A 14118-nucleotide genomic window follows, 5' to 3' on the forward strand; every position below is an offset into this window, starting at 1 on the left:
GCATCTTGGTAGCAGCTTCTGCAGTGATTCAACATCTAGGAGCCTGACACTGCAAAAATTTCTCTTGGATTGTATCTTGTATTTGTGAACGCTGAGGTAATCGACGCGAAAAAACTCTGAGTGAGCTATGAGCTGCGTACATTGCGTGCACAACGGCGACGTCTGTCGCTTCTCCCGTTGCTTCGTCTGCGCAGCCAAGCTGACTGAAACCCGAAGGTTTCGCAATGCTGTTGCGACCGAGGAGTTCCCCCGCTGACGACCAGCGCTGGTGGCTATGAACCTGGCACAGTCAAAGTTCATGGGAAGTGAAGCTCCGCCTCTGTGCCTTTCCTGGGCACACACACACAAACACACAGCTGTCCAGATGATATCACTGCCGCGGTGACATCAATTCTGTCACCGCGCATTCTAAAAGAGTCTAGATGAACTGTCACAGTAATCCACCTTGATGCGCTCAAAGTTTCCTTCAAGGGAAAGCATTGACGAGCCGTCATCTTTAGGTAGCTGTTACGTTTTTAGACGCAAAGAAGGAAGCTCATCAACGTTCGTGCCGGAGTCAGGCTGAAGACTGCTCGAGTCTTGTTTATTAAAACTGTAGAGAATAAAGGGGCGGGGCCTCAGGTACAGGAGTATGGTGTGCTTATGTTATGGCGGAGCCAAGGAGGATGTGTATGTTTGCCCAGCGGTAAACACGACCTCAAATATCTTGCCAGCTCCTGACAGCGAGAGCGACCGCGAACCACATATACCGCGCGGCAAGCGTAAACCTCCTCCTTGGCTCCGCCGTAACATAAGCGTCTCGTACCCTTGTACCCGAAGCGTCGTTCTTTTATTATCTACACTTCTCATAAACGAGACATGCGAAGTCCAAGCGCGATCAAGTTCAAGAAGTTCTGCCTTTCCCAACCTCCTCTCCCCCCGACCTTTTTTCCAAACACACACTGCAGTGGTTCACCGAGTAGGAGCTCGTATTTCGCTTACGGCGCGCGCCGAAACAGGAATCATCGTTTCATGTTTGTATGTTCTTCACAGGTGCCCGGGGCAGCTACAAAACTGATGCGAACACAGAAGTGTAATATGCTGGTTCTCCACCATAACCTTGCATGCTTGAGCGTAAATTTTTATGAGTGCCTGTAGACAGCCACACGCAAAAGAAAATCTGGAAAGATATCTTCCCTGACAGTAAGCTACAACACATAAGTTTTTTTATTTGTAACAAAAAAAAAAGTTGAATTAAAAAAAAAAAAAGAAATAAAGAAAGATAGCAGCGGGGAGAAACGAAAAACGCCGGAGTCAAGACGCTTTGCAACCGCCACTTTGATTGGTTACAATTTTTGTACCAAGCAAATGATGCAACATGTTTTTGCACTTGTTTTTGCCTGGCCTAAGGAGAGTTGTACCCCAAAGTTTTAATGAAATCGAGACCGGATTTTTTAAAATTTTGTTTTGTCAATATAAATATTTTTTTTTTAAATGTGTTGTTTCAAAATAATTTTTTGTTATGTTTATATTTTTATTGGGAAGCTCATATTTTTGACGAATAATTTAGATGCCCTGGCCTATATTGTGTGTAGCTTTTTGAACTCGTTAATGATTACAGATTGAGGTAGAAGGCCTGAAAGTTAGTGTGTTTGTTGCTCCTGTTCTAAAGTTAAGAATTTTTTATATATTTTTTTAATTCATAAACACACAATATTTGCATGCAGTTGACTTAAACTTTGGTGTGTTACATGATACAGGAAACATTTTTGGCGTACCATTCTTAGCCTGCCTTCCACAGGACCGCAAAGTTGGCACCTAATGCAGTCTGTGGTGCGAGCAAAGTCATCGTGCAATCTTTAAAAAAAAATTTTATCGTAGTGAAAACGCGGTTTTTGAGACAAAAAGTTTCGTTTCGTGCGATTTATTTGAGTGCACATCACATATACAAAAACCAGAAAAAAAAAATGTAGAGTGGACCTGCTGGTTCCATCTCCCGTGGAATCACTCACTCCTTTATTGGATTAATGCCGAGATCGGGGATTCCTTGGCTGCCATTCAAAGCAGGTAGGGGTTTCTCGAGATAAGTTTGAGAACCCTCGCTCTGCTTAGAGCAAGCTGTCTGCTTCTTGCGCAGGAGTTGCGGTGACGTCAGAACGGCGCTAAGCTCCGATTGGCTTCGACTAAAAGGATAGTGGGTAGACCTAAATGCTAGATGCTTTGAAGTCTACCCACAATGACCAATAAGTGGTCGGCGTTCTGGCTTTATTGCAACCCGTATGCAAGAAGCAGACAAACTTGTGCTCTGCATTGGGAGCGTGCGGCACCTAAAGAGGGCGTGCCACTCCGTCTTGGTAGCTGGTTGGCTGCGTTACCGAACACATTGCCCGCGTTTCGTCGCATAACGAATTGCTGCCCGCTCCGACCCCTTCTAATGCGCCGTGGCGTCTTAATCTCCTCCGCGCCTTCCGGCAGTTGTGTTTCTCAATCTCGCCCCGGAGTAAAGGCTTGCCACCTTGACAGTCAAAAAACCAACCCGCGTCCGGAGTTCTCTGCTCTGGCTTTCGTGACAATCGACCCGCAGGAGTTGCTCGGAGCTCGGGTTCGATCGTGTCCTCCGCAGTTTAAGCGGTAACAAAAGCAACGTGCCGCCGTGTCTTTCGTTTGTCTGCGACGAAACTTGCCATCACAAAACGCTTGTGCTTTCAACGGTCTGGAAATCACTACGGGACAACACTCGCCTGTGCTGGCTATTTATGAAATCTATAGGGAAAGTATTTTCTGCTCTCCTTACTATCGGATAGCTCTTTCCTCTCTGGCAGATTGAATAGCCGTGCTGGGATGAAAATGATTGTGGCAGTTTTCGTGATGTACGGAGGAGACCTGTGTTCTCAATTTTTGAGTCCTGTGGCCCTGAAGCTATTGTATACGTAGTATCACTAGAAACTAAGGTTGACCGCTTCGTAGAGTGCCTTCGCCAATCCGGTTGTGGTCGATGCAAGATGCTTCTGCTACGAGCCACACCGTGGCGCCAGTGTCTTGTCTCATGCTTTTGATAGGGCAACAACGAATGCGAGTAGGTTTTCGAACGCCAAAATACAAAACCTTTACTCTGGTGGAGTGAGATGGGGTAAATGTTGGAACACTGCCTCTGCGTGTTCCAGGAGTGCAGGACCTGAACTGCGACCACGTTGCTAGCCACGTGGGCAAGCTGCAAGGGTTGACCAACCTCATTCGAGGAGTGCCCGTCAATGCTTCGAGGGGTCGCGTCTACGTCCCCCTCCAACTTTTGGCCAAGGTGAGTGGCGTTCGAGTGCCCGACATTATTGCGCGCCCTCTTTCTCGGAAGGTTTGCAGATTTTCAGGAAAGAGGGAGAGAATCGGAAGTGGCTTGGGACAAGGCAAATGAAAGTGGAAGGTTGTGTGGGCCTGGGTCGCTCATGAACATTTAATTTTTAACACCGAGCCAAACTTGACGTTCATATTTAGACAATGCAAGGTCGGTCTGTCTTCGAGGTACGACGATGCCAATTTATGCTCTTGATGAGAAGTTTAGTCGGTGCAGTGCACCTGCTAGCCTGGGGCTTTTAATGTGCATCGCACAGAAGCGATACACGACCGAACGTCGTTACTATGCTCATCCTGATCGAAACGGCCAGGGGTGTGGGTCGAGCCCAAGATGTCCGGGTTCATCAGCATAATTTTCATTGTATTCGAGCGTCTTTTTTTTACGCTGTAAATAAAGATGCTTCTGAGTCAAGGCTCAACATTTGAGAAACTAAGAATGGACTTCTTCCAAAACCGACGCGCCCCATCGCGGCGAAATACCACGCGGTGCACTCTGGGAACTAGTTGGCCACTCAGTTTCGGTTTCGACTGAGCAGCTTCATTTCATGCTTTCACGCCGCGACCAAACATGCTGCTTGCGTTTTCGATTATCTGACTTTTGACAAACGTACAATACACTCATTCTCGAGTGATACACACTGAAGACCGGGGCACTTTCCTTGGTTCCCGAAACACCGGATATTGTGCGTGCGTATGCGAACGCAGAAAGCCGTGGCTTAGTCACCTCACCCCACGAGGGCATGTTTGAGCTCAATTTTAATAATCCCGTTTAGTACCAGTGAGCTAGAACTGAAATTTGTTCATCTGGAGCCTTACACGTATTTTGTTCGCCAAAATTCCGTTTCTTGTTACTTCATTGGGTGAAAAGCAAGCCGCATCCTCACAGGGTATCAAAGGTGAGCCCAGCGTTTACGCACAAACTGTTAAAGAAACGCAACTTGATTCGACCTCACTACTGCACAAAAGTTACAATGATGTCTTCCTCGTGTCATCATATATCTCCAACTCAAATTTTATGCTGATAGAAGATTAACTTTTCGCAAACGCTGAGACCGGCTAGCTACGACGGAGGCCCTAACAAGCGTCCCCTGCTCCTCGCTAAGCCTTTTTGGACGAGTTTTTACTGACGCCCAAGATCTGTGCCTGAACGGTGTGTCTGAAATTATCTCGGCATACTCAGGCAGGAAGAAAACAAACACATAACAAATATTATGGCCATTAGCAACCGTCAAACGCGCTTTGAATTCGTTGGAGCACTTGTGTAAAGAACGTCGCACCGTATACGCCGGACGGGCATGAACCCCTATGCGGTGCGCATATAGGGGTTCATGCCCGTCCGGCGAACGGTGCGACATTCTTCACACAAGTGCTCGACTTTTGCTTTCTTAAAACGGTCTGTATGTGCGAATTCGCCTATATGATTGCAGGACAACTTTATGCGAATACGCGATGTTGAATATTAGTGAAATGCAAGCGGGAGGGGACTTCACTTCGTGCAGTGCTGCGGGTCAGTACAGATAAGAGATAAGAAGTGTGTTGAATTTGAGCTTTTCAATGGCGCCTCCGAGTTTTACCTCGCATACTCAGGCATATTAAGAAAAACAGTAATTGTAAAAAGTAATATTTTGTCTATAGACGCACGAAACAAACAAACTTCCTGATCAACAACACTAATGTAAAGGCGCGAGCTCGATGTATGCATACTTATTGGTTGCTACAGCTTGTTGATTCGTACACAAGCAAGATCCCCGAATTCGCAGCGTCAAGATTCCCAGCTCTGGCTCGTCCACATACCTCGGTTGGAACGCTAACAGGAAGGCTCAAGTACAAAAATACAACAAGCATGTGTTAAGACAAGCTATACGTCTCAGGCTTGTGCTAAAGCTTCGAGGTCTGGCCATTTAGGTTAGTTTAGAGACCGCAAATGACGCTCTCGGCACCAGAAAACAATCTCTTGTCGACGTGTCGATCGAAACCGAAACCGTGCCACCTTCCTCCCTGGCCAACTAGTTCCCAGAGTGCAACGCGCGCCGTGTTGCATGCAGGGCTTTATGGAAGTAGTCTATTCAAAACTACCACAAAAATAAAAGAGAAACTAGCTCGCCACTGACTTTTTGTTTGCTTGTCTAAAGTCCAGCAATTTGTGAGTGAGATTATCTTGAGCCCTGCCACTTGGAACACAAGACGAATCAATATTGCATACTTCTGCCGAAGTCTTTTGGTCATGGGCTAAGTCGTCTTTTAACCAGGTAACCTTTCCTTTTCAGCACAAAGTTTCTCAAGAATCGCTCGCCAGGGGGAAAGCGGACACAAGGGAAGTGATATACGAGCTGGCCTGTGCTGCGCATCAACACTTGGAAAAGGTAAGCCCGATCTTTCGCACGCGGAAGTTAGAGAAACAAATAACAGGCTCTAAGAAATAGCCAGTACAAAATAGTGCTAGTTTACAAGCGACTGAATGGTGATTCCAGCTTAGTACTACTGGGTGTATCAAGGAGTGGCTAGGCTTTTTAAATCGAGCGCAAAATTCGGTTTTTTAACCTATCGTGCTACGACTTTGTGCAGCGTTGCCCACAGATGGTTCATGTTTTTTTTAACATTTGCAACGAGCGAGCTTACGTGAGGAAAAAGTAAAGAAAGCAAAAGGCTTAGCTCCTATGGAAATGCGGCGAAGCCAAAGGTTTTCAAACAATACGACGCCGTTGTGCACGGGGACAAGAGATGGCACAAGCGGTCGCGATGCCAACGAACGAGCATACGGTGCCGAGAGCCGGCGTCTCTAGCGGACAATGTTTTCGACTCAAAAGCGGAGCGCGTTCTGCAGACGGCGACAGTCGCAGAAACAAAAACAGGTGCGGTAACAACAAGGAACTGCAAAGCAGACGACATCGGTACCCCGAAAAAAACAGTTAAAATATCCCGACGAACCATTTTTCTAATTGATTATGTGTCCATTCAATATGTTTTGTCAGTAAGGATGATAAAATAATGCATTGGTAACTGATATCAGAAAAGCTCGTGCCGCTTTTGAGTTGAAAAGGCGTCTGTTAAAGACACCGGCTCTCGGCGCCGTATGCTCGTTCGTTGGCGCAGTTGGCATCGCGATCGCTTGCGCCCTCTCGTCTCCCGTGTGAAGCGGCGCCGTATTGTTTGAAGACTGGTGGCTTTGCCGCATTTCCATAGGAGCTAAGCCTTTTCCTTTCTTTACTTTTTCCTCAGGTAAGTTCGCTCTTCGCAAATTTTACAAAAGAAGTGCACCATCTGTGGGCAACGCTGCACAAAGTCGTAGCGTGATAGGTTAAGAAACCGAATTTTGCGGTCGATCTAAAGAGCCTGGCACTTTTTGATACACCCTGTAGATTGGTTAAAAATTTGGTGCTGCCTCATTCATTTTCATGTTAATGGTCAGACGACTTAAGAAAATGCTTTAAAAGGCTGTTTATGCTCCAATGTCGACAAACACAATGCGCACTGACGCAAACTGACGTTCGTTGTCAACGACGTCACGGCGCGCGTTGATGAGAAGTCGCTCACTTGGTGGTGTTTCTAGTGCGGCGCGGTTCAGCGTAGACCAGAGCGCACTGACATACTTTCGAGGCCCGCGCATGCGCGTCACGGCTCGCGTGCGGAGCGCTTTTGCGGGGACGTGTTTTTGCCTTCTAACTTCTCGATGGCAAGGTACTCGGCCGAGCCCCGAGCCAGCTCAAGTACTATGGTGTGCTTTTCACAAGTACCAACTTTCCACATTTTGAAGCACCCTACTCATCAAGTAGAACATGGACATTGAACAAAAGCAAAAAATAGCTGCTACGCTGTTATGGCTGCAAATGGAATGCTGGAAACATCCTACAGTGTATGTTATGGATATTTTCGATTAGCGCATAAATTTTACATCATAAAGACAAGCGTGAATGAAAAAAAATATAAAAGCATCTTGATGGTACCTTATGAGCCATTTGCTAATATTTGTACAAAGAACTCTTTGAATCAGAAAACGGTAAAAAGTTATTTTATCATTTTGTTCTCTCATATTTATATTATAAACGATCGTCTCTCCTGAGACACTTCGCATCACGGGAAAGATAATGGCAGTTACGAGATCGTCCTGGTGGCCTGCGACACTCTGCCCAGAAGATGCACTTAAAAGAAAAATATTTTTAATATTCTTCTGCTTTATGCTTCGTAACACTCACTTGAAGCAGACACATATTTTCTAAACATGAAAATTAACAAAGATCATACTAATGACATTCTGTCATTCATTTAGGTCAAACAAAAAAAATGGTAGAGGAAAGGGGTCACTCACCGCAGCAAAGTACTCATATGTATATGTGGTAAGACACTAGTACGCCACTGGGACAATATCACAATACTCAATAATGGCAACACCTCCTATCGGTTTCAGTTTTAAGCAGGGACTCAAACCGTAATTGTAACCAAAACCAAAAACTGTTTAGAACAAAATATTTTTAGTAACCGTAACAATACCATTATTTGAAATTTATGACAACCGTAATTGTAAATTATTTACCAGTAACCAGTATTAACTGATATTAACCCAAGAATAAAAATATTTTTTGTCAAGAATGACCTTTAGGACGGATCTTGAAATGTTGTGGCCATTTGACAGAGCTTCCGTCAGCGAGTTGTTCATAAGTAATACATGTTTGGTGAATCCAAATTTAAGATTAAGAATACTTACTTAGAATCAGTGGCCGAGCTTGTGCTTGTGCTTTATTTTCTTCCCACTCATATTATCAAATACACTTTTTTTAAATATTTTTCCATCCTTCAACTGCTGCGTCTGTGCACTTTCCTTCATACCCATATATTTCTCGGAAGCATCTGTATACATTTTCCCCGTTACCTCTCTCTCTCTCTCTATATATATATATATATAAATAAATAAATAACAAAGTGAAAAACTCGCGGAGAGAAAAAACAAACAGCAGAAGTTTATTCAAAAGTTTTGCCGAGAGACTCCGTTTCGTCAGGAGATGACTTAGAAGTGAGGACATATCGCTGCAACAAAGAAGTTGAGAACTGGGAGAGAAAAATGTGACAACACAAATGCATAAAAAAAAACAAAAAAAAAAAAACAGTTGTAATAGAACTGGCTTTAGGTCAAATTGGGAGTGTGAACAGCGGGAGTAATACCTCATATACAGATTAAACACAATAGAAAAAGGAATAAATGAGAAGCTAGAAACATTTGCATCAATTAGAGCATTAACCTACCCTACCTTTTTGTTGTGGTACTGTATTTTCGACTGGAATTGGGCTACGTGATTATTCTATAACGACTCCTATCTTGTGCAGGCTGTCTTCTGTGGAACCGTGCTGCTTCCTAGTACGCGTTTCATTAATTACACATCTCACGAACGTACCGCAGCCCCCCTACTTCTCGTCCTTTTTTTTCTTGACAGTCACAGGAGGGAGCAAATAGTTTTTTTTGCAATGTTTTGCTTTTTCGGTTTCCTTGACACGTGTGGTGCCCCAGGCAAGATGGGGCGACTGTCTCGGGGATGCATTGGCCCGTTGGGTGCCATCAGCCAAGAAGATGTCGTTCGTTTACAGCCTATTGTAGCCATTGTGTTGGCATTCAAGCGCACTTCCTATTTCGGTGCCAAGCAGGAGGAGCGGGCTCAGGTCATGTTTTTTTGCTATGTATCAATGCTTACCTTGCTATTACAATTGTTTTATTCTTTTTTTGGTTATTGTGTCGTCACGTCTTTCTCTTCAAGTTCTCAACTTCTTCGCCGCAGCAATATGTCCTCACGTGTAAGTCATCTCTTGACGAAGCCGAGTCTCTTGGCAAAACTGTTGATCAAACTTCTGCTGTTTGTTGTTTCTCACAGGGAGTTTTTCACTTCATTATATATATGCCTTCGGCTTCTTGTCTCTTATGCCACCATACCCGCTGTTTCAAGACCAGCCCCCCGCACACCCACAGTGGAGCAACTCTCACGGAAGTACCCCAAGAACTTTCCAACTTCTGCGGTGATCGGAAACTCCCAAACAAGCCACCTGTTTCACCACTTCGATCCATATGACGAAGCCACCCTCGCTTTCATCAACATCTGCGGGGCCTTAACCTGCGATATCAAGAGGGAGCTGGCCAATATCCCACGATCCATGACGACCCTCATCTTCCACGTCGGGACAAGCGAGTGGGAGAAGTTAGGCTCCGAAGAGACACTTCGACGGTGTCGCCGTCTAGTCAATGACACCTTGCAAGCTCGTCCGGAGCTCCCTGGCTCTGTCATATTCCTCGTGCTGCTGCGGTACACGAACCGCCGTCTGAGACAGCCCAATGACTGCTTCGTACACTGGTTTATCAACGAGACCCGAAAATTCAACGACACGGTCAAGGGCTACTGCCGGGAGCCAGGCAAGGTGGCCTTTCTCGACCATGGGTTTGCGGCGCCCCTGCCTCGTTGATTTCTTGCTGCGGACGGACTTCATCCAAGCTTTTCCCGAGTGGCACTCGTTGCCCAGAATTTGAAAGGCCTGTTCCTACAAGGTAAACACCTCACAGCAGCTGAATGGTCATCAAAGATCCCCGTCGCCGCCTCCCCACCCATGAATCCCCCGACAATCGTCTCTCCGCCCTCATCGAGCGGTAGCGCTCGCAAGGACGCCCTTCCAAGAAGACGACTCTCCCGTCCAGGAAGTTTCTGTGACACGGTGCAGAGTCACAAAGCACCACACTCCACAACCGGTGGCAGAGTCTCCGGCCTTGACGTTAATGACCCCCCACCACACAACGCTACAACGTTTGAAAGACCGTCTCGCAAGGTCTTCACCCAAAAGAAGACTGACTTGTTTCTGGTGAGTCCAATTCCTTTCCACCAAACTACAGTACCACCTTCTTAAAACTATGAAAATTAACTGACAAGCGAATTAGACATGAACTCCACAAAACAACTCTGCAAGTGTACCTGAACGCAGGAGTCCCCCTAAAGGCATGTCACTCTCTCTTCCGCAAGCTGTCACAAACCTCAATTGATTCGACCGATCGGAAGGGGATTCCGTTCTTTTAAAGGCGTCACTTAAACTGGTCAAAATCACAATCAGTCATAGTGAGAAACAAGTAAGAAAATGTAACACCTCAATGACCACTGTTATCCAATATAACAACCCACTTTCGACACGTGAAACAACCTCCTTACACGGATTTGAAAGAAAAAAAACGCTACGAGCTTGAAACAATCAAGTTACGCAAACTCGAGCGAGACAAAGTACCACACCCCATACTACCTCCATCCTCACCAAAAGAAATGATGTCAGTATTCAGCTAACCACTAGAATTACAGATACCATACGCCAAGACGAAGATAACCCTTCAAATATTAACGAGGCGAACGGTACCTGCACTATCAATAATTTGTCTGGAATTACTCCATCATATGAAGAGAAAAAAGCTATCTCTAAAGGACTAAACTTTTGCCCTGCCACTGGTTACATTGATGAGTTCCAAGTTCTCCAAGATCTGGGTAGCTTTGCCAGAAATTTAAGGTTGCGGGAATACTTTGTAGATAAACCGTCCAACTCCCAAAACACACAGCCACGTCCAACTAGCGACTGTATTTTAAAGATCCATAGCAACAACTTGTACATATCTGCTGTACAGAAGGATATCATGCGGGAATATTGCCGGTACAAAGGGAGACGGGACAACCTAACTAAATCTGAGAAAACCTCTTTGAAATCGCTAAGCACTAGAGAAGACATCACAACAAAACCGGCAGACAAGGGAGGGGCGATTGTAACTCTTAGTAGTGACAACTCTGTTCGGGAAGGATACCGCCAACTAAATTATCCCAAATTTTATGAGCGCCTTTCAGGCGACCCTACAAAACACCACACTTAAAACGTAACGTCAGAGCTCAACCAACTAAAACAAAGGCAAGATAGCCGTTAATGAATATCATATAATGAAACCAAAGCAACCATTCCCCGGTTGCTTTTAATGCTTTCGAAAATTCACAAGACTGGTAATCCAGGCCGCTCAATCATATTCGGGATAGGAACAATAACAGAACCTCTATCAGGCTATGTAAACAACCTAATTCGGCACATACCTGCAACTCTCAAGCCGCATGTCAAGGACACTACCCACTTCCTCAGAAATATATTAAATGTACATATACCAAAAGCATCATATCTTGTAGCCCTGGACGTGTCTTCATTGTACACGAACGTTCCACGCGACGATGGAATAGCTTCGTTAATAGATATTTATGAATCCCAAAAAAACCAGAGAACCCAGATGGTCATCTCATTGCAACCCTCACACGGCTTGTTAAGTGTATTTGAATTTAGCAATAGATATTTTGGAAAGGTTAGCAGGACTGCAATGGGCACCAAGAGGGCACCCAGTTAGCCAACATTTTTATGGGGAAGTTGGAGTCAAACCTTTTGCGTTATGAGCCATTAAAATTACTACTGTACAAAAGATTCATAAACGATATATTTTTTTATATGGACACACGGCGAGGCGGACCTGCAAGACTTCATTGTTAATTACAACGCTGTCCACCTACACATCCGTTTCACTCACACTTACTCTCAAACTGACATTAACTTCTTAGACGTGACCCTTACAATAAAGGATGGGGAATTAACAACAAAGCTTTATTGCTAGCCAACAGATCAGCAACATTACCTCCATTACAAGAGCGACCACCCATTTCACTGTAAGAACAGCATACCCTATAGCCAGGCCCCTGTTTCAAACGCATTTGTTCATACAAAAATGATTTTGATGTGAGCGCTCTAAACCTTAAAGGGGCACTGAAGCTGATTTTGAAATACCTAGTCCTTTTGTGGTGACAACTCAATCTGGATACTCTAAGCATCCCAACAAACCCAAAATCACAATCGTACGTAGCTTATTTCCTCGTTAAAAGCATGTTCAAAGATCGCGACACACCCTTTTTGGGAAGAATTTTTTTTAGAGTGAAGTGGTCGACGAAGGGCGCTTGTCGGCGAGTTGCAAGCGATGGCTTCGCCCTCGGAGAAAAAAAGGAGTCTTATCTGAATGTGTACCTATCAGACTCTCTTCAAAACGAGTTATAATAAAATTATTCGAAATCTGTGCGTATTGTAGGGCTTTCACTGGTCCACTCAGTGTAGTCCGCGTGAAAAAAGAGTCCACATATTTTTTTTTTGCCCTGAGATGAATAGGCATATTGTAAAATAGACTTGGTATATTTGGGAACTAACACATTTTTAACAATATAAGATCAAAAACAACCTTTTTCAAAAATGACTTTAGTGCCCCTTTAAGAATGTGTTGACACATGAAAAATATCCACCACGGGTAATTGATAATGCGATTCATAAAACCAGAATGTTGAACCGCAGCAACCTTTAGGAGGACCGTCCCCCCCCCAGAGCAACACACAATGCACAAATCTATGTCTCACCTACAGCACTAACTATCATAAGATAAATAATATTTTAAAATGGCACTACAACATGCTCGAGCAAAGTGACCGCCTAAAACGTGCATTTACATCCCCACCGGGGATGATTTATAGACAATGACGCAGCATTAGAGCCAGGCTAGTGAATTCTCGGCTGAACTCTACATCGCAACGCAGCGAATGCAGGCCCTGTAATACACCGCAGTGTTTAATCTGCAAGCGTATTCAGCAAACAAACACTGCCAGAAGCATGCATTCGTAGTACTCAATGAAAATGAAAGGGGAATTGACATGCAACTCTTCAACGTAGTGTGCTTGCTATAGTGTAGAGCATGCAAAATGCAATACGTAGGACAGACTGAGACAGCGTTTAGACTATGCTTTAACAACCACAGAGCTGACTCTAAGTCTAATCCAAGCCTCCCTCTTTCAAAACACCTCCATCTCCCACAGCGTTCTTTCGATGAATTATCTGTGACATTACTGGAAACTGGATTTGGATCAAACCGGGAGCGCAAATACCGAGGAATAGCTGAAGCCTAGGAACACTTGCATCAATATGAGCATCAACCTATCCCAACTTTTCATAGTGGTACTGTATTTTCGACTGGAATTGGACCACGTGATTATTCTATTACCTTGTTTCTTGTGGATGCTATCTTCTGTGGAACCATGCTGTTCCCTAGCATGCGTGTTTCATTAACCACATCTCACCAACGTACCCCACCCTTCCTACCCTCTCGTCTTTTTTTTTTTTTTTTGACAATCAAAAGAGGGGGCAAACTTTTTTGCTTTTTCGGTTTTCTTGACATGCAGCCTATTGAAGCCACTGTGTAGGCATTTACTGCCTATTGTAGCCACTGTGTAGGCGTTCAAGCGCACTTTGGATTCTGCCGCCCCGCAGGAGGAGCGGGCTCAGGTCAAGCTTTTTTCTATGTAGGAACGCATACCTTGCTATACCGATTTTTTTTTTTTTTTGTTTTTTTTGGGCATTCTTGTTTATTACATTTTTCTTTCCCCGTTCTCAACTTCTTCGCCGCAGCAATATGTCCTCACTTGTAAGTCATCTTCTAACGAAGCCGAGTGTCTCGGCGAAACTGTTGATTAAACCTCTGCTGCTTGTTGTTTCTCACCGTGAGTTTTTCACTTCGTTACATGTATACTTTCGGCCCCTTTACTCCTATGCCACCATGCCCACTAACATATATATATATTCACAGGGTGTTTCATGAAAAGTAAAAATTTGATATTGCGAAAACTACTCGTCGCAACGAAAAAAGGCTTGTGATGTTTTGGTCCTGGACCAAGGGCCCATCTAGGAAAATGATTAAAGTCTGGGATAATTATATTGTTAATTATT

The 14118-nt window shown here is 44.6% G+C and overlaps 2 protein-coding genes across 2 annotated transcripts in view; both read left to right on the plus strand.

The window, feature by feature from the left end:
• Positions 1 to 14118, plus strand: part of LOC8036026 — a 566786-nt gene that overhangs the window by 319790 nt on the left and 232878 nt on the right. The window lies entirely within an intron of this gene.
• The window catches only part of LOC120840733 (NADH dehydrogenase (ubiquinone) complex I, assembly factor 6), a 60980-nt gene that overhangs the window by 28158 nt on the left and 18704 nt on the right, over positions 1 to 14118 (plus strand). The window contains exons 6-7 of the mRNA XM_040211383.3: positions 3144 to 3277; positions 5595 to 5690. Of these exons, the coding sequence (XP_040067317.2) occupies positions 3144 to 3277; positions 5595 to 5690 (230 nt within the window). The remainder of the gene's footprint in view (positions 1 to 3143; positions 3278 to 5594; positions 5691 to 14118) is intronic.

Source organism: Ixodes scapularis, unplaced genomic scaffold (assembly GCF_016920785.2).
Source record: "Ixodes scapularis isolate PalLabHiFi unplaced genomic scaffold, ASM1692078v2 PGA_scaffold2__306_contigs__length_199485367, whole genome shotgun sequence".
NCBI lineage: Eukaryota > Metazoa > Arthropoda > Arachnida > Ixodida > Ixodidae > Ixodes > Ixodes scapularis.